We start from the raw sequence: 24,125 nt of genomic DNA on the forward strand, positions 1-24,125 counted from the left end.
GGAGTGACTCTTATTTCCCATCTATCTGGTTGTTTTTTTAAAATATGTATTCTTCCAATTTGCAAGTGAAATAGAAGCTAAGAAGAGCATTTGGTGCTCACCTTATTCTGCCTTACAGTTGTCATAAGTAAGACGTTCTAGAGTGCGTATGTTTTAAAATTGATTTATTTATTCTTCTTGCAGCGAGAAGATTTTCAGATGTATGAGAAATATTGTCAGAACAAACCTCGGTCAGAATCTCTGTGGAGGCAGTGTTCAGAAAGCACCTTCTTTCAGGTATGCTAATTATTCATGTGCAAAGCATACTTCAGCGTACGTGAATTATTTTTGCAAAATGCAGCATTCATGTCCTTAGCATTGCAACCTTATTCACCATTCTATACGTGTCGGAAATCCCCCATTAATATCAACCACAGTTACTTGAACATAGGGCGTGTAGCATAGTAAATTATTGTGCATCCTATTCATAGATTTCAAGGCTGGATAGAACCATTGTGATCATACGGTCTGACCTCCTGTGTAACACAGGCCAGAGAACTTCACTACAATAATTCCTGTTTGAACTAGAGCCTATCTTTAAAAAATCCAATTTTGATTGAAAACTTACCAATGACGGAGAATCCTGCACAATCCTTGGTAACTTGTCCCAATGGTTGATTCCCCTCACTATTAAAAAATTGCGCCTTATTTCCCGTCCAAATTTGGCTGGTTTCAACTTTCAACCGTTGGATCTTGTTATACATTTGTCTGCATGTTTACTTTATACTATTTCTTTGTTACAGGAATGCCAAAGAAAATTAGAACACAGACTTGGGCTGGATTCCTATTTGCTCAAACCAGTACAACGTTTGACAAAATACCAGTTGCTTTTGAAGGTATTCATATGTCTTTTTTTAAAGCATAGGGAACGGAGGGGAGGTCTAGACTAATGGATATTCACTAGCCATCTCCAGGAATGCTTAGGCCTTAAATCTGGGACATTGCTGGTGGCTGTTCGAGAGTTTTAAAATTCTCTTTGATGTCTGGTGTATACTGAGGGCAACACTCAAAGTCTTGCATCTGAAGAAGTGAGGTTCTTACTCACGAAAGCTTATGCTCCCAGTACTTCTGTTAGTCTCAAAGGTGCCACAGGACACTCAAAGTACTGTACTACTGAAGTCTGAGAATGTCTTGTTATTACTGCACCTCTTAGCAACTTCCCCAGGAACAGAATTGCAGACTTGTTTGCTGTTCTCTTCACTCACGTGGCTGGTGACTTACTGGATCATTCTTAAAATTGCAGCAGTCATTAAGCCCTTATGCAGAGCACTGTTATGATGTCTGAAGAAGGCCTGACTATTTGAATAAAGGGGGAGGAGTTGCTTAGGTTTTTTTAACCTTAGAAATATCAGGAATATCAAGTCTTACCTTCCTTATTTTTGTTGGATGACCTAGAAGTGTAGACTGGGATCTTTTTCAGCCCTGAGTTGAACAGATATAAATTCAGAATATTTAATAAAGCGAGCTTTTTGGCCAAGTGTTCTTTACTAAATAATGTTAAAACTGACACCTCCTTTTAACGAATCAGGTTTCGCTTCCTTGGTATATTAGTTCTTCAGCTTTCCAAGGTAGACAAGACCTGACTTTCTAAATCAGAAACAAGGAAAAAAAACCCAAATACCTGTATTTATTTTACTGTCAGGAATGCTTTACACAGCGTGAACAAAGCCACCCATCCAATATCTCCCTCTCCCTCTCCCCATCCCCTTAACCTTTACCTTTAAACCTGTGATAGGCTCGTCTGAATACGGCTTAGCCTTGGCTTCAAAACTGAGAAATTCTATGGGGAGAAAAAATTGCATATTGGAGGAGGAAACAAGTATTTGTAACAAGTTATTTTTAGGAGGGAAAAGGTTGTTTGAATCTGCTCAGTGATATGGAATAAATGAATCCTGCAGGAAATGGAACTATGAGTAGATACGATGGTCAAAGGAGCATGATAAATGCAATTTACCACATTGGCATGTCTACTTTTTCTTAGGTATTTCTATGACAGCCATCACCATCCTAGCTGAGTGCCTCACAGACTTTAGTGTATTTGTTCTTGCAACGCTCCTGTGACATAGGGAAAGGCCGTGGTCCCTATTTTACAGAAGGGGAACCGAGGCACAGAGACACTAAGTGACTTATCCATGGTCACACGGGAAGTCTATGGAAGAGCAGGCAAATGAACCCAAGTCTCCCAAGGGCCACGCTAGCACCCTAACCACTGGACTATCCTTCCTCTCAGGTGGAGGGATGTACATACAAAGTTATAACTGAGAGAGAGAAAGAGATCGGCTATATAATGTAACTTTGTATGTGTATATATTATGGATAATACAATTTCTAAACACTGACACCTTGGTTACTCACTTACTGCCTCTGTCCATTGTTTTCATCTATAGTTATCTGGGGTCTCCCACTGTTAGGATAGTCTTCTGTTTGGTATCTTATTTTAGCCGCTGTTCTATGACTCTCTTTTCCTAGAATATTATTCTCTGATGTGTGAAACCTATTGTCTCGGTTGCATGTCCTTTATTTATCACAGCAGCAATATCTTCAAAGAACTCTGGGAGGATAGTTGAATCTGACCTCCCCTGAACCAACACTGACTGTCTTTAATGAAGCCAAGAAAAATGCTGTGTGTGAATGTGGTGCTTATGTGACACATTTTCCTTACAACAGTGAATGTATTTCAAATGTCCCATTTCCCCCAAGATACAAAATAAAGGATACACTGGCTTCTGAATTATTGCAATTTCATGGGCAATGGAGAAAATGTGTTACACTCAAGTAAAAACACATAGCCTTTGATTTCTAATTACAGGAGTTGCTAAAATACAGCACAAGCTGTGATGGAGTTAAAGAGTTGCAAGAAGCTCTGGTTGCAATGTTGGATTTACTAAAATCAGTCAATGACTCTATGCATCAAATTTCAATAACAGGATATGATGTAAGTACATCTGGGTAATGAAAAACCTTTTACTCCAAAGTTCTGGGCATCTCAGTGGGAATGTCCAAACAGACAGGGAATGAATAAGAATCAGGGGGTAGCCGTCTTAGTCTGTATCTACAAAAACAACAAGGTTTTTAAGGTGCCACCAGACTCCTTGTTGTTTTAGGGAATGAATAGAATCTAAAGTGAATAAATATGACGTTAAAAAGTATAGTAGACAAGACAATTACAAAATGAATAGGATGAGAAAACTCTTCCGGGTGTCGATCTTTCCTCTAATTGCATTAGTTGGGTAAACACTTCCTTTTTTTGTTTTCATGCAAAGGGCAAGTTGCAGGTGCAGTCCCAGAGCAAAGCCACTTTGTGGCACAATCTCCGTTTCCCTCCTGGTTCACCCAATAACTCACCCACTGTCAGGGCTTTTTCATAGAATTTCCCTCTTGGGGTCTAATTTATTAAATCCTCTTGAAACACCATTCCTTTGGACATTTCCGGGCTCAAACCCTTGTCCTTCCTGAGGCTTCAGGTCATGGTTTCTTGTTCCCCCTAAGCAGGGAAGCTCTGCTGGTCCCACTCCAGACCCTGGCTTCTCCAGAAAGTCCTTCCCCTTGGATATTTCCTAGGTTCAAATTGGGTTCAAATTACTCCCCCCGTGAACTTGGAACAGGGTATTCACAGCCCTCTCTCCTCAGCTGTGTATCACTCCTGATAAGTTTCCACAGCTTCCAAATTCTTCCCCCAGTGGACCTCTTCTCCTTGGAACAGGGTAACTACAGCCCTCCTTCCTTGTTCTGTGCATCACTTCTGGCAATTGGCCTCCATTTCCAGCTTGGTCTGCTGATCCTTCCAGGGAGACTTATTCTCAGAGCAACCAGGCCTTGGGACAGGGTTGGCTGGCCCTGGGCCCCACCTGCCCTTAAAGGGGACAGACCACCCTGTTACAGTGCATATTTTAAATTTTTAACTGGTGATTATTTATTTGCTGTGTTATTACCAGGGGGACTTGAGTGAACTTGGAAAAGTATTGATGCAAGGATCGTTCAGTGTTTGGGCAGGACACCGGAAAGGCCCTACAAAAATGAAGGATCTTGCCAGGTTCAAACCAATGCAGAGGCACCTCTTCCTGTATGACAAAGCCCTGGTGTTTTGTAAGAAGAGAGAGGAGCATGGAGATGGATATGATAAAACCTCTTCGTACAGTTTTAAGCATTTTTTGAAAGTAAGGAAAACCTAGTAACGACGGGAAATTGCATTTATGTAATAAACAGGCAGCTTTCAGAATTGGGAAAGTATTATTTATCTAGACAATAGTTCTCAGCTATTAATAGTCACGATGTGCATACCATTACTGCCAGCCTAATGAAATAATCTTTTCTGATTAAGCCACAACGTCCCTTGTTCTCCAAGTACACAATGGGCAACACCCCAAATTAGAATCACAGACAAATCTTTCATTTCAAAGATCAGATGACACTTGTCAGTGAAATCATGTCCTGGGCAAGCCATGCATGAGGGACAGGGATGTGCTTTTGGGAAACACGAGTCTGCTCCTTCCCTTAAGGATCAGGGAAATTGTAGTCCAGCCATGTGATTCTGCTGAATTAAAGCTCGGTCTGAAAGCCAATGGGGATAATGAGGCATCATCTCAAGCTTCTCAATCACTGCCAAGGCTTTGAGGCCTCCTGGTAAGACCAGTCCCTGCTGAGGCAAGAAGACAGCAAGGCCAGGCTGTCTCTGGAACCCGTTCTTAGGCCAGAGCAAGGCACCCTGTTCTTGCACCCTCTGATTCCTGGAAATGTCTGAGCAACGGCTGCTAATCACCTGACTTCCCAGTTGTCTGTGTAGTTGGGTCGGTAAGTAGATGACCCCTCTTCCTCTCTCGCTACCCTCCCTCCTTTGGCAAGGATTAGTTGCTACTAAAAAGGTAAGTTTCAATAAGAAATAGCATAGAACAGAACTCAAGGGGTGTAAACAGCTATCCCAAGGCACCTACAGACCCTGCTGTCAGCAAAGGTCAGAGAAACCCCAATCTATCATTCTCCTGTTTCCTGCCTTTCTTAGGGCCCATTGTGCGCCAGCTTCCACAATGCCCACAAGTGCTAACCATTATCAGTGAAAATGCTATCGCTCTCCCATTATACTGAAAAGCGCCCACCCCGTTAAGATGGACCCTTTCCACAGGCCTCCCAGTGCATTCCATGTGCTAAGCTCCTCCAGGCAGGGGCCATGTTCTCCTCTGGGCCAGCACAGTGCCCAGCCTCTCGTGACTAATAATAATAATAATAATGTGTGTGTGTGTGTGTGTGTGTGTGTGTGTGTTTTAGAGCCGAACAAATCTGTATTTAGAGGATGAGCCTCCATGTAAGGAACTCCCACTGACTTGGATGGGCTTGGAGAGTTAGGCCTTCACTCTATTCAGAATCTCTTTAAATATGTTCTGCTCTCTCAAGTCTGTTCAGCTCATCGGCACATTAGCAAATGCAATGGGAGACCAATAAATACCGGGCCATTTATTTCAATATTTGTTTGTTTTTCCAAACATCATCTTTTTGTTTCTTGAGAGCTTCTCTTTCCTTGTAGGAAAAGTTCCTAAGTGCTTTTATAGATTCCAGAGTGGCTGCATGGGGAATCTTTGTTCAGAAGAGAAAATCCAGGGTTCAGCCAGTCTTAACATTTGTCTGGGTCTGCATCACTTTCCAGCTGTTGTGCTGCAGAGCCGAGTGATTTGTGATAAAAGAATTATTTTCTTTTCCGTATTGGTGGCATGAGGGGCAGAAATGTGTTTCTGGAGCCCTGGATTTGTTTGATTAGTGATTGTATCGAATCATTTTTTTGCTCAGGAAGAATGTTTTTCAGGGAGGTCTAGTTTAGGAAATCTATTTAGTGGAAGCTGTGGAACTGAGAAATCTATCAGAATAACTTCATTTGAGAGCTGTATATCTGTAAGACTTGGGATAATATTTTAAGTACTTTTCTGAGAAGAGTTGGTTTAAGACTATTACAGTAACTTACTCCTGGCTACTTTATTCCTGATTCCAGTAGTATATAATCTTCTAGACCATCACTTGTGGCATCTGAATGATATTTGGGTAACACTGAGAACATTCGTTTAAAAAAAAAGAGAGAAAAATTAAAAAAACAACCTTGCAAATCCCTATGCCAAAATATGCACAAATAATAGAAATTGAATCATTTGGGGGGGAAATTTCTCAGCTCTTGTAGTATTTAATTATAAAAAAATGGAGCTAGATCTGGCTTTTTGCAGCATTCTGGCACTGTATGGGTTTCTGTTTATCTCTGTGTGCACTGAGAGTACTAACTCCGGTGCAGCAGGTTTTAGTGGGCACAGTTCTTGAACACGGGTATTTTTATATACACACAGTTGTAGGGGAGCAAATGGAGGCTGGGTTGAGGCACCTTTGAAAACTTGACCCTGTTCTTCAGTGCAGGCATCAGAATTTTGTAAAACATCAATTTGCAAGTCCAGTTTGCCACCGAGCCAGTGGAATAGACCCAGAAAAGAAACATTAGCTAAGACGTGTTCACTGATATTCCTTTTCTGCATCCAGGGGTAAATGCTTTCTCTGAAGTTTGCGGTGAACTCTGGGTATTTATACCCAAAAGTGTTTGGAAATTACCTGCAGAAACGAAGGAAGCTAATTAGCAACTTCCTGTTTCCTTGAAGACATCTTTCATAGTTACGGATAATGGTGCCAACATTTTAAAAACAGATAGAACAGAAGGTTTACCCAGGTGGCCTAATTTGTATACTGTCTCTTTCATTCAGACAGAAAGCTCTGTGTGTGTATGTGTGACGTATGCAACAAAATACATCATTACTAGAGCTGGTTTGAAACACTACATTGCAATAATGTTTGCCCTTTTTGGACCATCTAATTATTAGCTGTCAATTCCTAGCTCCTTGTGCTGTAAAAGCCATCAAGAAGCATGTAAATGCACTGGAGAGGAATAAGCCCGGTATTAAAATATTGCTTAGTATCCGTTGCTGGTGAGGCAGGAATCTGGTGGTACGTTTAAGAGGTAGGGCAAAGTCTTCCTTGGCGGCTAGACCTCTCTCGGGTTTTAATCCTAGTTGAGTCACTGGCTCTGTTTGTCTTTGTACAAGCCACATGATCTCTTTGTGCCTTGGTCACTTCCAGCCAAATTACCAAAAGTGGTTTTGGTTTTGGGTACCCAGCTTTCGGCCTGATTTCCAGAGTTGCTGAGTTCTCCCGGCTGGAGATTTTGAAGCCTGCTGCCCAAGGTAGCTCAAGGTGTACATCTCTCCCCCCCCCCCCCCCCCCTCAGAAATGTTGGCCTTTAATGGTAGACCTGGGTGAAAAGCAGAACTGCGCTGAAACTTGGATGCTGTGTCTGAAATGAGAAGAGGGTTGGGGTTATTTTTTAAATCTTCTCCTCAGTGAGAAGTTGATGCACAAACTGTGGAGAAGGCCTGAGAGTCAGGCCTATGATCCCTCTTCTAAATCACTCCCACTGATCCATGAATGTTCTGGAAAGTCCCCAGAGGGGCACTGGTAGCTCCAAGAAACCTTCTATAGATGTTACAGACAGTCAAAGCAAAACGCTCAGTGTGAACAACTGTAGATAACCACTTTCAGTCACTGCTGAAAATAAACATTTTTGGTGAACTTTGTTAATTTGGGGTGGAGTGGGGGAACAAGGGGACTGTTTAAGATGAACACAATGTGTGAATTCATGGTAAAGGTCTGAAAGACATTCAGTTTTCAGATTAGACTAAAAGGACGTGATTCTTTTAAAACAGATGAATGCAGTTGGAATCACTGAAAATGTGAAGGGGGATCACCGAAAATTTGAGATCTGGTACAGCGGACGAGAAGAGGTGTACGTTGTTCAGGTGTGTGATTTTTAAAATGCCATGTTTTATTTTTATATCCTCATAGTGCTGTTTAAAATGGTGGATATTCAGCTAAGAATTGCCTGTCTCTTTGTGAACTGGGAACTCTGGCTGACAAATATGTGTGGACCGTTTCTGTTCAGCTCCCTCGCTGCTCTATTAGACTGATAATGGTCCAGTAGATTAATATAATAGGTTCTTATGCTGCCTTTGTTTAGTGGCATCTGCAGTGGGCCATGCTTAAGATTAAGAACATAAACTGCATAGTATAATGGTAAGAAAATCCTCCTGTGCTAAAGGAATATTGTGGAAACTGTAACTTAAATCAATAAACATTGATACTAGTGTTGGTCTTGAACCGGCTTGCAGCCCTGGTTCCCAAGCTCCTTCGGATCTTGCCAGACAGGCTGCCTTGGAGCTAAGGTTCCCAGGGAGTGTGTTTCCCAGCCACCTTTAATTGACACCGCTTCCAAAACACACGGTCGCACTGAAATGTCACTGCAGGATGTGACACATGTTTCTTCCAAACTTTTGATCTGTATTTTAAGAGAATTTTATTAACTCTCTGGGTGAAATCCTGGCTCCATTGAAGTCAATGGCAAAACTCCCAATGTTTTCATAGGATTTTAACCTATATTTCCGGCTGTATATCTCTGGGTGTGTAAGTCGAGTAGTGGAGACAACATATGCAGGTTGTTGTGTCTGATCACAGGCAGCAAATCCATAGTTATTAAAGTACTCTAAGAAGAGGACTGGATTGCTAACTGGAAACAGAGCCTTTCGTTCCTGTTCAAATCCAGCGTTGGACATTAGTTAATCTATTCAGTAGCTTTTATGAACGAGGTCATGGAACGGCTACATTATTTAATAAATGTGTGAGAAATGCACCATTGCTGTTAGGTAACAGAACTGCTTTCCATGTTAGGTGTTAGGCTGTGGCGTTGATTGCACCAGAAATTGCTATTTTCAGAAGCTTACAGCTCATCTATAAAACAAGCGCTCCTGGCCTGACCACATCTCTTCCTAGATATTTTGGGTTTTTTTCTGGCCATTTTTTAAACAACAATGTTGAAAGAAAATGTTTGGTTGGCTTTATATTTACTTGAAAATCCAGTTGTAAAACCACTGAAGCTTGGTATTTTGAATGTGTGTGGTGTTGCCTTAGAATTCTGAACCAGCTCCATTTTTCACATTGAAAAGTGGGAGTTGATTATTCATAGGCAGGTTTTGCCTTTGGGTGTTTTAGAAAAAGCGTCAATGGGACATGCCCACGTACTTTTGACTGCACCCCTTGTGTTGTGATGAGCTCTACATGATTTCCATTTACAGTACAACTGTTGCTATCTGAATGTGATGGAGAACTTTAAATAATTTTGGAGAGTCAGGAACATTTTCAATATAATGAATAGTCATCAGAGGCTATAACCTTGCTCTGGATAATAGGGATTTTTGGACAATTACAGTTTAGATAACTGAGGCTCAACTCAATTTTAGAACGGGGGATTCATAAAAGCCACCGAATTTCAAATCGTTCTCCTCTTTCAGGCCCCAACAGTAGATGTGAAGATGGCGTGGTTAAGTGAAATGAGAAAAATTTTGTTCAAGCAGCAGGAGCTTATAAAAGGTACGTTTGAACCATTTCCTGCTGGTGTTCACTACAGCAGAACCTTTCTGATGCTCACATTGCTAATCTGCAAACCCAAGAGAAATAGCAGCTTCACTCCACTTTTCACAAAAGATTAAATAGCTGACGTCTCCTATTACTGATACTTCATTACTTTTAAGAACAATATTATAGTGCATATAGGAGCATAACAGGCAGTATTATTATAAGTAAAGGCAGATTACCCTTGTCGAAAATAAATCAGCATTATCCTTTTTTGAGGTCAGCATCTTGATATTTTTAAATTTCATATTTGTTCTCTTAGGCCCTTATTCAGCAAGGTACGTCAGCACCTGCCTTATTTTAGGTACATGAGTAATCCCTTGACTTTAATGGACTTACTTGCATGCTTATAGTTGGGGTGCCTACTAACAGACCATGCTGAATCAAAGACTAACTCCCCAATTTGCAAAAGTTGGGAATCCAACTAATCTGCAGTTATTCGTGCCAATGAATGAGGTTCTACTTTGCCTTAAAAAACTGATTTGTGCAAAAAAGGCTGATGTTTGAAGTCACGCTTTGTCTGTTTGGAGTGGGTGACGGCTCTGAGTGATTTAACAAACCACGTTAACTAACACAATATTTGCAACCTACTCACAGTTGAGAAGAAACCATCCGGTGTGTTTACAGACCAGATCCAACTTTCCCCGCAGCTGAGTGATGGGTAAGTCAGATGAGCTCGACAGATTTGAAAAACAAAAATAATTATCTAGGTTCACGATTTAACATACATCTGCAAATCCAGAGCCTTTCGGGCACTCTCTGGGTGAGCTCTACACCCCCACTCTGGTCCCCTTATGCCATGCAGAAGGGCTGGAAAAGTGGAGAGGGGCCTTAAGAGCCCCATATCCAGCCGGAGAGGATTCCACTGGTGCAGCACTGTGAAAAAGAGCTGTAAGACTGCCTCTGGAAGGAGCTCCTTGCACGCCCTGGCATAGGAACACAGCTGGCGGCAGGAGGGGCATGTTGAGGATGAAGCTACAGCATGCAGTGCTGAGGTGGTGCTGGGCAGGGCTGAAGAAGCTGCCATAGCTTAGAAAGGACCCAGAGTGGCTTAAAGCCAACCTCCTCCCCTGAGCTGTGAATTCTGTGCTGTGCTTCTTAGAGGCACAGCATAGAATCTCACCCTCTGTTTAAAACCTCCACAGGAAGTCCATATTGATTGGTGCACAGAACTCCCATACAAACAGCTCTGAGTTTTGCATGCATAAGGACATTTCCTATAATCTCAGCAGTAGGGTGTAGTCAGAAGAAATCTACAACTAATATGGTGCTTGCGCCTGGAGAAGCAATTGCTTTAGCAGTGTCTGTCCCGTCCCCCTGCCGAACCAATACAGACATCGAGATTATATGCCACTATAGTCATTGATGTATTCAAAAGCACCTTGAAGTACCTGCTTAGATCCTTGGCTTGCCAAACTGAACAGACTTCACCAATATTTGAAAATTAAAACAATGACATATTTCTTTTATACGTTTCAGAAAGCAGCATAGAGCCTCCATAAGCTCAGAAGAAAATGATTCTGAACGCACCAGTCCTGTAATGTTGGATAGTATCAGCTCATCACCACAAAACAAGCCAAACCAAAGTATGTACAAGTTTGCAAGATCTTTCTGTGTGCATAATATTACACTGCAGTGTGTTATATTCCAAACCAACAGCTGAAAAATATATCAGTTATTTAAACTAAGGCACTAAGTAACATATTTTCTTGCAGGTTGGTCTAAAATGTCACACTCTGTGGAAATCTGTGAAGGGCTTGAGGACTGGTCCAGCAATTACCTTTCTAATTGCTCAGACACAGAAGAAGAAGATGGGAGCCAGTTGGTTAGTGATGCATATAAAAATGGTTTATTTCAAAGGCACTAAATAGTGTGTCTGAGGTTATCCACTGTAAGACTTCTCTTTTTGTTAAAATCTGTATTTGCTTATGCCTTTTGTGTATTGGTGTATGCAGTGTTGTAGCCGGGGTGGGCCCAGGATATTAGAGACACAAGGTGGGCGAGGTCATATCTTTTATCTGTTGGTGACCTGAAGAAGAGTTCTGGGTAGCTTGAAAGCTTGTCTCTCTCCCCAACAGAAGTTGGTCTAATAAAAGATATTACCTCACCCACCTTGTCTCTGTATATTGAATACATTTTGGTTAAGCTAGCTCTTGAAAATGCCCCCCTAAATGTTACATGTGCATATGAACCCTAAGTGGGATGTGGCAAACAAGACAAAGGATTTCTGGGGAAAATGGACACGGTTGTGCAGAAAGTGATAAAGAATGAAAAGTCGTAATTGGAGCTGACTTTAATGGTCACTGGGGAGAGACAGTAAATGCTTCTAAATGTACCAGAGCAGCCATGGATTTGGCCGTAAGAACAAGGAAGGGGAAACTAGCTTACAGTGCACCCAGACGTGATTTGGTCTGAGTCATGAATGCACTTTTCACTAAGAAGGAAGAACATTTGATTATCTATAAGAGTGAAAGGCTGAGGGTGCAGGTAGTTTACTTCCTGATAAGCCAAGCTGAGCTGAAGAACATCAAAAACCTGTCAGGTCATCTTAAGGGAAAACATTGCAGCTCAGCATAGACTTGCTGGTTCTTGACTCTGGAAACGTCTCATACACGAGAAGAAAATAGTCCGAAGCAATACAGCAAACCAGAGGTGGAAGCTTAACGAAGTTAGCAAGGAGTTTAAAATGAACGTGTTGGAAAAGATCTCTTTAGAAGGGCTAAGAGAAAATATGACTCAATGGCAGAATCATATTGCAAGCAAAACTCAAGAATGTGCAAAAGCAGGAGTCATTTTCTCCAGTTAGATCTGGTGGTGGAATGAGAAAGTTCGAGAGGGCATCCAGGAGAAAAAAGTGTTTAAACAATGTCAAGCAACGCTCCAACAGCAGGATTTTCAAGAGTATGAAATGAAGAAAGAGCTGACAGCCACTGTGGCTAAAGCTGTGGAAGGCTGATATGCCCATCTTGAAACAAAGCAGGGTGAGAGAGAAATATACAGACTGGCAATAAGAGAAGTAAAGATATTGGTGAGATCAAGTCACTAGAGATGAACGTGGAAATATGTTAATCAATGAGACCAAATTAAGGAATGGCAGAGAAATTACTTTGAAAGATTTCTGAATGAAGAGAATCCAAGAGAACCATCCTGGTGATAAAACCAAACCAGGATCTGATGGCACCAGTCCTTGAAGAAGTAGTTGAGGAAGCATTGGACAAAGTGAAAAATAAGAAAGCTCTTGGTCCTGTTGGCATACCAGCAGAAGCATGAAAGCGCCTAGGGTGTAAACATGTCCCTGCTTGTCTCCTCTACTGGTCCCCAGTTTCAAACAATTTTGAGGGATTTTTTTTCCAAGCAGCACTGGGGTGGGAGGATTCAATCTGACCTCAGTAATTTTTTCCCTATTAATATTTGTTGTTATTGTGTGAGTGCTAGCCAAGGGGAACAGAGCACCGCCTGAGATCAGGACCGCTACCTGCATCAATATCTAAAGCACATTCGAGCGCTCTCTACAACTTGCAGCACTAGCGCCATAAATGTTCACTTGATGTATATAAAAAAAATAAGACATGGAAGTCACAACAGTACCAGACGAGAAAAGCATCATTTTTCTTCTAGCTTCTATCTGGATTCAGGAAGAAGAAGAAAAGTAGTTCTCAGCACCACTTAATTTGATTTTAATAGCATGTTATCAGTTGCTGCATGTATTACAGTAATTGTCTTTTGTAGATAAAAATGTGTTTATAGAAAGCAGGTTGCATGTGAATACTTATCTCCAACATTGTTGCATGATTGCTTATTATTATACATCAGCCAAGAAGGGTACCACTTTCCCCACAGCAGCCAGGAATAAAGACTGTTCAAAAATTAATTACACCGTGTTGTGGAACAGAGTTCTTGTGAAGTAATTTTTTTTTAATGTTAGTCTCCAGGAAAATATAAAGCCCTAGCAGACTGCAAGAAAAGAGGCTCGGAGGACCTGCTGGTTAAAAACGGGGATGTAATTCAACTTCTGCAGGAGGACGGGGAAGGGCAATGGTAAGTATTTTAGATTTCTTTTACCTTACCTCCAGGAACCTACAAGGTAACTATGCTCAATCCAATTTAACTCCGAATAGATCTGCTGTACCTTTGTTAGTGTGTGTACTCTACTGGAAAGCTACAGAATTAGCACAGGTCTGAACTGCAATCGTGAGGAGCTACTGCAGCTTGACTAGACGTTTAGATTAGTGAAGCCGCCTGAGTAATTACCCAGAGTTCTGTGGGGCAGGGGGACTCGTACAGTGTGCTTTGAAGTCCATGCTGTCGCGGCCTCGCTGCTCTGATATCTGAGCTAGCTAGATTAGAGCGAGCTCGGCTATGTCTACCTGAGCTGCAGCCACACCCATTGACTGCAGGATAGCCAGACCCTTAGCCTCCTTACAAACGGTGTATTCCATTCTTCTTGACCTGGAAACTGTGATTGGGTTTCCCTTCCCTTCCCAGCTTGAATGAATCACGTTAAAATCAAACACGTTGCGAGAAAGACCTTTTTAAACACCTGATGTTTCTGTTTGATGCCTTGGTTTGAAGGATGCTCTTTGCCTTTGTCCTCTCCCTGTCCTCTGCAGCTCAGCTCTGGGTCTTGTTCCTCTGGGGCAATTAATAATAGCACTTAGCAATTACAAGGCGTTTTTCTTCTTCAAATTGCTTTGCAAGTGTTAACCAATGAGCAGCGAGAGCGTCATCTTTTGGCTTTATTTAAAGCAGTGGCTTGCAAAGCCAGTCGGACGTGATGCCGATCACATCACTCCCATATGTACGGTTGGCTACGAAACCGATGTGCCTTAAGCATTTCAGCCCAATGAGCCATTGGCTCGGGGAGACTGATGGTGGGTGCTTTACTTCAGACACCCAGATCCTGATTCAGCAAAGTACTTTAAGCACATGCTTAAGTCCCATTGACTTGCTTTGGCGAATCAAGGCCACTGATTTGAATGTATTGTCTATGTTCTGTAACTTTTCAAAATGAATAATGAACATTGTGTGTAATAGGACCCTTGCTGATATAAAGCTGTCCATGTTTTCCACTAATACATTTATCATTCAAAGGTTGGTGAAAAACCTGAACAGAAGAAAAGAAGGCTGGATTCCTGTCAACAGTTTGCAGATAGTAATCGGCGACTGTAGGTTTCGGACTGCCAAAGTCGCAGGTATCATACGATAAACATATATGAAATATTTTCAGAACTGGAATCAGATTTTTATAAACCATGGCTTGCATTTTATTTTGTGTATCAAATTTGACTATGTAAAACTCAACAGAAAAAAGCAATTAATCATATGAAAGCAGTTCCTCCCAAAAGCTTACAAAAGTAGTACATGAAGCTGATGCTCTATTTTGTTGACATTTTAAGAATTTGTTGTGATTTTTAAGACGAAGGCACTGGCAAAATAATGCCAAATATTTTAAAACGTAGATAATGCAAGAGCACTTGGTACTGTATGATGGGCGAAGAGATGGAGTACAGCCATTGAGGGATTTCCATGGCTGTTTTGTCTGCACATTGCTGCAAGTTTGGTCCCCTGGGTGAATATAATATCACCTAGGCAAAATCATGTCACTCTCTAAAAAGATATTCATGCCTGATCCAAAATCCTGTGAAGGGCGTCTTTCCATTTACTTTACTGGACTTTGGACTAGCCCGGATACAGCTTTGATAGGCCTCACCACTTTAATCATAGCTGACTGCTGGCTTACTGGTTAACGTTTATTGATGATAGACTGGGTTTCTGTGAAAGACTCATAGATTCTAAAATGTATTTTCCCCCATGATCGTTCTTGGTATAAATCCAGACCTAGAGGGGAGACAGAGGATACAAGAAAACACCTTTACAACCACTTGGCATTCCTGCACATTTTGTCTTACTACCCAGGTATAACGTCGTCTTACCATGCTGCAGAGTTGGAAGTGTGTGACTGAGGGTTATAAGCAGAACTGCTTAAAAAAAAAAAGGAAAAATTTTCACACGCATTTATCCAGGTTTTTTTTACTGTTTTTCATAGAAAATTTAAAATGTGAAAGCTTTCGAACAGATTTTATCAGAACCTGAGAGAGAAATATCCATATTTCTCTACTTTCTTTACAGTTGAAACCACAGAGGGGACGTCTACACTAAAAACGCCTCAGTGGTATCACTGCACCGGCCCTGCATCCGCAGACTATGTCTAAGATTTCCAAAGGGGTCCTAACCTCCATTTGAAATTTTTTAGGGGTCTGCAAGGGTGCGGTAGCTAGGGCGATGGAAGAATTCTCCCTTTGGCCTAGTGGTGTCTACCTCAGGGCTGACGTCGGTTTAATTACATCACACAGGGCTTGAAATGTTGCCCAGCCATGAGCAGAGTAGTTAAGCTGACTTAACTGTGTCACCCAGAGTTTCATGATCAAACCATGGGAGATTCTGAGACCTTACAATTTCAGTGCAAAATCATGCTCAGGAACACTCAAAACTGAATGAGAAAAGCAAGGTTTTATGCCTTAAAAGTCCATCTCGGAATTATCGGTAGGGATCTTCTGAGCGCTATCCCAAAGCTCCTCCCAGACTTCAACATCAAGATTCACCCTGGCAGCCTCGCCCCAGATTCAGTCGGAGATTAAAAGTCAAGCAAACTAAAACACCATCTCAAAATAAGAAATCCGGCCAGAACCTTTCCAAGTTCTCTCTGGGCCTGGTTATTTATTTAGAGGACCAATGCAAAGTGAGGCTCTTTCATAAAGGGCCTCAGGCTGGTTATTTAAACATGGATCCCACTGCAAAATAAGCAAAACAGAAGTACTTACATTTGTATCACTCACCCAGGGAGTGGGGAGAGGTTTCTCCTAGGAGACTGCCCTCTGTGTTGGGTTCTTTGTTGTGTAGGTCCTGCCTATTTCCCCTGAGCTCCTGCTTTGTCATAGCTTTGCAACTCCTGGGCAGATGGTGCTGTCCTCCATTAAGGAATCTGGATCTTGAAGGTGTCATGACCACAAGGATCCCAACGAATGCACAGTGCCCATTGGAAGAAAGGGGATTTTTTTTTCTTCAAAGCACTTTATAGGCTAATGAAGTTATGGGACATTTCTTTCCAAGTACAGACCAACCAATACTGTATTTGGCGACTAACCCACCGTGCTGTGGACCAGTACTGGTTATGGCATTCACTTTAAATATGCCAGACCCAGCAAAGAGAGAGAGACTATACTCAAAAGGGAGCTTGCAGTAGCCAGACTAATCCAGTGGTCACCAGGTTCTTTTCATTCCTTTACATAACAATCATAGAATATCAGGGTTGGAAGGGACCTCAGGAGGCCATCTAGTCCAAAATGCCAGACTTGTAACCTGTCTATAGTACAAGGTAAAGCAGATATTTCAAGCCCAGTCTTTCTAGAGCCCAGACAAAGATGGAGAAAGATTTATTAAGTACCTTACAAGCCTTACCCAGATATAAAATAGAAGATTTGGGAAAATCAGTTACTAGCCTGGGGGGCCGTTCGGAAGACTAATCCTTCACTCTCGTGAACTAGAGTTTGGTACAGCTCTGTAACTCACTGTAATTTCTGAAGCAAGCCCGTGCCTGCTTTTGGGAAGTCACTTTAATTCCTGTACTACGGGGTACATTCTACCATATTGGAAATTCATGGCGGGATTTGCAAGTCGTCTGTGGATTTCTGCATTAAAGGGCAGCAAATCACTCTGTAGTGCCGGTGTTAATGTGCAGCTTTCACAGTGAAAGGGGTTTTAGACAGACATGTCCATAAAATACCAGCATTCAAGCACTAACTTCCCCATAGATTTAAACATGTACTGTTGGGTTAAGGTGCCTTGTTCTAGCTATCAGATATTACATGGTCACATAAAAACGTTCCTCACTAAGGATCTGAAGATCATTTCGATGTGTGCTGGAAGGTCAGTAGATAATCCAAACTACTATTCCACAATGGACCATCAAATAACATATTCTCTGAAAATCTCATCGGTAGCTAATATGCCAAAGGTCATGTAAGTCCTGTGAATCTTGCATCCATCTCCCGGCATGTCATCCCATGGCTTTCCAAATAAGAAAAAGGGGAAAATAAAGAAAATTCTCTATTTTAATTATATGTAATAATAAGGTTGTTTTTTAAATAGTAATCTGATTTTAAAGTTGTGTCCCTTTAAATAGCAGGAAACAGGGTAGAGTTATATCTGATTCCAAATGCCAGAGTATGTAATGGAAGTCTTTCCTATCAAATTCACATGCTCTTCTATTGCTTAGGGACACCTACATGGTTGCAAGACCCAGAGGTAGGATTTTCAGAAGTGCCAAGTGAGTGAAAGTCAATGGGAACTGGGCTCCTAACTCCTCTAGATGCTTCTGAAAAATCCTACCACTGATCCGGAAATAGTTCCATGTAGGTGGAGATCCTGCTGCCTGTATGGAGCACCACTGAAGTGAACAGGGGGTGCGTGTTGCTGTAGGGGATCTATCTGTGAGGATCTTCTTGCTAGTTTGAGGGCTTGTGTGTGAAAATAAATATATCCAGTTGTCTCCCTAGAGGCTGCAGACCTGATTTCCTTTTGACATACACTGTTCTCACACCAGTGTAGCTCTACTGGGGTCTCTTGATTTACACGGATGTTGATGAGATCAGAACCAGGCCCTCCATGAGTAAGGAAGCATGGCTGCACCCGTGATGTGTTTGTAGATATTCAAAGAAGAAAATAGACAAAGGCTGGGAGATTGTCAATAGTTTTCCATGTAGGCCTAACTCAGCTTCCATTGAAGTCGGTGGTAACTCTTCCATTGACAGCAGTGGAAGCAAAATTAGGTCAACCCTGCGTGCTTTTAAAGCGTGCTTCCTCCTCCTCCAATGCACAGGAAAAATATTTGATAGCTCAAAAATAATGTATGCTCAATAAGATTGCATTTATAGATGTTTGATTATCAATGCATAATCATAGAATAAAAAAGGAAATAACAAATGACATGGGGATGTGATATAACAGATGAAGAGAGAAATTTCTTGGGTGCCGGAGCATCGAGTATTTTATAGTGGACATCACACACTCTTTAACCTGATGAACATATTTAGATGCCCTGTACCAGTGTAACTGTTCTGTTAGAACTCGTAAAAAATTCCCCCGATGGGCAAAGCCTTAGACATTTACTTTCATTACCTCTTGTTTGGACCCAGAGACCAGGCAATGAGATGTTTTATACCAGGTATACCAGTGGTGCGTTAATGGTGCCATTTTTTGTGGGCATAACACTGTGCCAGCAAAATGAGAAAACGGGCAGAGTCCTCTCGAAAAACTAGACTCTAAAAATACTAAAGAGCAGCAAGTCAAGAGACTTCTTTCCACGGTTCGATCTCACGCTGCAATGAGTGGACCCCCGTTTATTTTAATGAGGCTCCACAACGCCAGTCCCTGAGAGCTCTTGGCAGGATCCAGCCTATAGTTACTTTTACATTTACTTAAATAGCATTTTAACAACACCAAGTGTGTTCATGATTTTGATTAGTGATGTTGCCCCAATTAACCCCTTCAGTTCCCCCTGGGTGCATGATGCATCCAACAAAGTGTGTTCTCGTACGACAGTGAAGCTCTGGACATTCATTTGTCCTCTTGTTCTACTGAAATCAGTAACACATAATGGCCCACCATGGCCTATCGGTATGCATTCTTGGCTTGTCCAGTGCTTATTGGAGTCAGTGGGAGTCTTTCTGTTCACTTCAATGGCCTTGGGTTAGACCCATGTGTGGCACTCTGGGGAATATTAATGACAGCAGCCCACTTGCTTTGAGAGAGTTCTGTACTTTGGTTTAAATGTCGACCTCTCGCAAGCTTACCTGAGCATGTTTGCTAACATTAGCAAGTATACTGTAAATAATTCAATTGAAAATCTCGCCGTTTTGCAAATATAACGAAGCAGTTTGCACTAGTACGCACTTTAATGACTTCAGTCACAAGCTTTGTCATTTATGCAAGCAGAATTATTTATGCAGGGTCTATTAAATCCCATGTTGTTTTTTTGCCTTTGAAACAGAAAGCAGACCCCACTTTTTTACAAGTGGATATTCTCGTCAGCTCCATGCAGTAGATCTTTTGTTATTATGTAAAGAACATTTGAGCGTCACAGCAAAATAAATGCAGAGAAGATACTATCAAACTGGTTGTGCTAGTCAACGGGTAGATTACTGAATTAAGTCAAATTCTGTGGTCCTTGCTTGGACAAGACTCCCACTCAAGCTAGTGGGAGTTTGTTTTTAGTGAAGACCACAGTTCTGAGGCATTGTTGCATTATTACAGGAACCAATGTATTCTTCAAATAAGATGCTTTAATGTTATCGTTCTTCATTACTTTATAGATGCTGCCCTGTGTAACACAAGAAAGTTTAGTTCCCCCTGAATTAAAGGTGAACTAGTAGCATCCTATTTTTGATGCTCCTTTGGAGACTTTGAACTAGGTGTTACAGAGAAACAGCACCATAGCTGGAATTACCCTGTACTATTCATCACATTCACAGAATTTCACAGCTTCATCTGCACGGACCGGGACTGCAGTTTGTCACAGTCATAAACAGTTTGTCATAGTCATAAAGGAAGACATTCTTTGCAACTTCATTCTCCCCTCTCCCCCCCCCGCGGAAAGCACAGTATTTTATTTTTGCCTGCTGTTTTTCCATGACATCCATTAAGTTTCATCAGAGAAGTAAATCGACAGTGTCCTGACACTTCATTTAGGTGCCTGAAATTGAATTTACAGGTTGAAAGCTTTACCTATTTATTTGTTGTGGTCGATTGCAAATGAAAGAATTCAGTTTTAGTAAACCAAAAAAATAAAAAAAGCCACCTTTTCTAGTGAATTCATCGTATGGAATGGATTTAGATATATTGCAGCTGTGTGAATGTAATGTACAGTAAGATCATCTTCTGGCTGGGTCATATGATGATGATGATGCAATAATGCTAAAGAATTTCCTTTTGCACTAAATAGCTGATTCAAAGCCCATTGTAGTCAGTAGAAAGACTCCTGTTGATTTCAATGGGCTGGGGATCAGGCCCACGGACTGACAACTCAGGGTTGTCAAGAATCACTTAGAGTTCCAGGGGTAACACCTGTATCTAGCAAGTTTACATGTAATGTATTGTCCTTCTGGAACATGTGCCATAACTATAAATTACATGTCCACATTTGCACTACAGATGTTCTTCTTCTAAGACTGTACTTGTCAGCATCTTTATTGAGAACTTACCTTGTGAATTTTTGAAAAAAAAAAAGAATATTACAATGTTTCATAATTTATTTTGTCTGTCTAGTTTTCTTTTTGTAATACATATGTACAGGTGGTTTGACTTTTAAACAGGGCTGTATAAAGATAATTCTGATTGCATTGAAAACAGGGTTAGTGGTATGCATGCAATATCGAATTTACACACTCTCATTGGATTGAAATGTTTTATACTGTGGATTAATGAGGGACCCTTTTGATGTGAATTTGATTTGTGAACCAGGAATTCTGAGTTGTAGTGTAAAGTTGTTGTATAAAACATCATTTTTATTTTCCAGTGCCCGTTTTTGTACAAAGGAATTGCTGAGATACTGTATGACTGTCATTGGAATTGTACGGTCCATTTCATAGCATGGTAGTACACAGAACTGATGCTGGTTGGGACGTCTCTGACATAACATTACTCATCCAGCCTCAAAAATATGAAACTTGTACAGTAGATCAGCTGCATTTGAATTAAGGATCACGGCAAATACTAGAGATCCCAATATTGTCCAATTACTGGCATTCTTAATGAACAGATTTGAAATCATCCAAATACATTTCTACCTATTTTAAATAGGATCACAGAGCACTTGTTAAGAGTAAAAATAAGATTCTGTTCAATTACTATTGGGGCTACTTATAGTAGTAACAATTCTTGTGGTAAAAAGTACACATTTTTGAGGTACAAGTCTAAATAGCAATGTCTCAATCATAGCATACATTGCATATTAAAATGGTTTGAATTTTCTCTCTCTTCTATAGTCTTGAATCTAAGCTTTGACTAATTTATGAGACTGATTAGTTCTGCAAATCTAACTGTACAATCTTAGACTTTTTACATTTGGACCTTTGCACAATAAGTGTTACGTTACCTTAAGTATCTGGTTTAATGAGGGTGTTCATGTATATGGTACTATCCAGCAGAGGGTTTTCTCTGTCTGCAAATTTAAATGAGCTATATTGTATATGTACTTGTAAAAATGTGTTAAATCTATATTTAAAAAAATTTAAACATTGTTAAATAAATTCATATGAGAACACTTAATTCTGTCTAACGAGTGCTGAACTTTTACTTGACAAAAATAGTTTTCATTTTGTTGACTGTATTTCCTTTCTTCATAGCAGCCATAAAGCCCTCATACATATTTTGACATAAAATAATACATGTCGATATTATAAATGAATTGATTTGTTTAGTGGTGGAAAAACTGGTGATAAGAGGGACAGAGGTCTCAGTGCTATAATGCTAAATATAAATCTTTTGTCCTTAATCTTGAAATCTTTAGTGAGCATTGATCTGTATCACAAAACTACCAGACAATTTGGCACATCTGAAGCTTAGCCAAGAGGGTCCTAGGACTGGAATAGTAAAGGTATTGCAGTTCAGAGTGGAAGAATTTTTGGAAGAGTTGTTTGGAGAAGCTTGGATAGCCCTGGCCTGCAGTATGGATACCCCGGATTCAGGAAAACACTGGAGCATATACTTGATTCCTATTGACTTCAATGGAATTAAGCACATGTTTAAGTTAAGCATGAGGATAGTGATTCCCTGAATTGGGGCCCATATCTGGCCCAAACTAGTGTCTATTAAAACAACAAGGAGTCCGGTGGCACCTTAAAGACTAACAGATTTATTTGGGCATAAGCTTTCGTGGGTAAAAAACCTCACGTCTTCAGATGCAACTTTACCCACGAAAGCTTATGCCCAAATAAATCTGTTAGTCTTTAAGGTGCCACCGGACTCCTTGTTGTTTTTGTGGATACAGACGAACACGGCTACCCCGTGATACTTAGTGTCTATTAGTAGCTCATTTGCATGTAACGCCACTGATGTTTGCAGCATTTCATAGATGCAGCAGGCCAAAATTCCAGTGACTGGTGCTTTTCAGAAACGAGGCTAAAATTAGCTCAGTTTAGAGAAATACAGCAGCTGCATTTAAAGAATAGCTGGAGGAAATATTTTGCTTTCTGCCATAGCGTGGAGCGATGGTTACCCCATATGAAGTATTCATTGGTTTCATCCGCTCCAGCATAGTTGTGTCATGCTGCTGTCAGTGACAAGAAGGTGGCAGTCAAGGCTCTGTTTACTTTAGCTCCATCAGTTCCTAAAGCAAATCTCTCTCTGCCTCCTATGGGAAGGGGGCACCCTTGATGGACTCATGAGGCCTTCTACAGGACCCAGGAAAGCTACGGCCATTTCCGCTGTCCAGGGAGAAGAGAGCTGTGAAGGGACACCGTGGAGCTGAGGTGAGCAGGTCAGGAAGGTGGCCAGTTGACGTACAAACAACATGGGGGTTGGTGGGTCCTGTAGCCCAAAGCAACACAAAGATAGGAGCAGCAGGTTGCATCCACCAATGTACCACCCACCATGGAATGGCTTTGCTACTGTTACGACTTAAGCTCTGTCCTCTCTGAATGTGCAGTAGCGCCCTTTCACTGAATCAAGTATTAGTTTAGATATCTAAACTACCAAGAAAACGATGCAAAACCTCTGGATGCATTCATCCCACATCTCAACTCAGTGCGAGTTCTTTAGGGGATGGTTTTGCTACAACTGAAATGTGCTGCCACACCAAAGATTTCAGCCCTAATGATAGAGTTGTATTTAGTTCCTGTAACCATAAGCAACTAATACTTCCAGCAAAAATTGAATCCCATACTTAGAATGTGCATTACTTTGTTAGACCAGTACTTGCTCAACACAAGGCTTTGTTTTATTCTAACAGCCAGTGACTCGGCAGCATTTGTCTGCTTTTTCCAGTTAAGTAGCTAAGGATATTCTGAGAGCAATGAGGAGGTGAATCTGGAGGCTACAAAAGTGGGGGGAACTTGGTAAATTGTTACCCAAATGTTCACTTTCTCTTCTTATGGCTGAGCGTACGATGCTTCAAAATTTCAGAGTTTAAAGGACAATATTTTTACCCCTCTTAGGTATTCCATCGTCAGGTTTATCTATTAATGCTTTTAGTGTTAGAATTAACCAATGATGCCCAAAGCACAATAATGTCTTAATAATGTAAGTGCCTTGAGTCAGGGGAAGATCAAAGGGATATGACACAAGACTGGACAAAGGTGTTTATGTTGCATGAATAGATTGAGTGTGTTGTGCAAGAGCCTGATTGATTCGAGTGGCAAAGCTATCATTCATTTTAATAGGAACAGCAACAGACCATACAGACCTAGTCCACTGCCCCCTGGAATAACTAGAGGACTCCTACTAGGGGGCTGTAAAGCCCAGATCCTCAGAGGCACCTAACTCCCATTGTTTTCAATAGGCGTTAGGTGCCTAAATACCTCTGAGACCCTGGGCCTTAGTGAATTAAAATG

General features: G+C 41.1%; 1 protein-coding gene across 5 annotated transcripts in view; it reads left to right on the forward strand.

Annotated features, from left to right (window-relative positions):
• MCF2 (MCF.2 cell line derived transforming sequence) overlaps window positions 1-24,125 on the forward strand; it is a 118,702-nt gene that overhangs the window by 70,589 nt on the left and 23,988 nt on the right. For 2 of the 5 annotated variants that reach the window (XM_065556719.1, XM_065556722.1), the window contains 13 exons: window positions 184-276; window positions 783-875; window positions 2,849-2,974; window positions 3,975-4,196; window positions 7,761-7,853; window positions 9,399-9,477; window positions 9,782-9,823; window positions 10,117-10,180; window positions 10,999-11,105; window positions 11,235-11,344; window positions 13,445-13,557; window positions 14,611-14,711; window positions 19,890-20,802. In XM_065556719.1, the coding sequence (XP_065412791.1) occupies window positions 184-276; window positions 783-875; window positions 2,849-2,974; window positions 3,975-4,196; window positions 7,761-7,853; window positions 9,399-9,477; window positions 9,782-9,823; window positions 10,117-10,180; window positions 10,999-11,105; window positions 11,235-11,344; window positions 13,445-13,557; window positions 14,611-14,711; window positions 19,890-19,930 (1,284 nt within the window). In that variant the 3' untranslated portion in view covers window positions 19,931-20,802. Of the gene's footprint in view, window positions 1-183; window positions 277-782; window positions 876-2,848; window positions 2,975-3,974; window positions 4,197-7,760; window positions 7,854-9,398; window positions 9,478-9,781; window positions 9,824-10,116; window positions 10,181-10,998; window positions 11,106-11,234; window positions 11,345-13,444; window positions 13,558-14,610; window positions 14,712-19,889; window positions 21,844-24,125 lie in introns of those variants that run through there. The other 3 variants (XM_065556720.1, XM_065556723.1, XM_065556724.1) reach the window with 2 other exon arrangements.

This window comes from Chrysemys picta, chromosome 9 (genome assembly GCF_011386835.1).
Source record: "Chrysemys picta bellii isolate R12L10 chromosome 9, ASM1138683v2, whole genome shotgun sequence".
NCBI lineage: Eukaryota > Metazoa > Chordata > Testudines > Emydidae > Chrysemys > Chrysemys picta.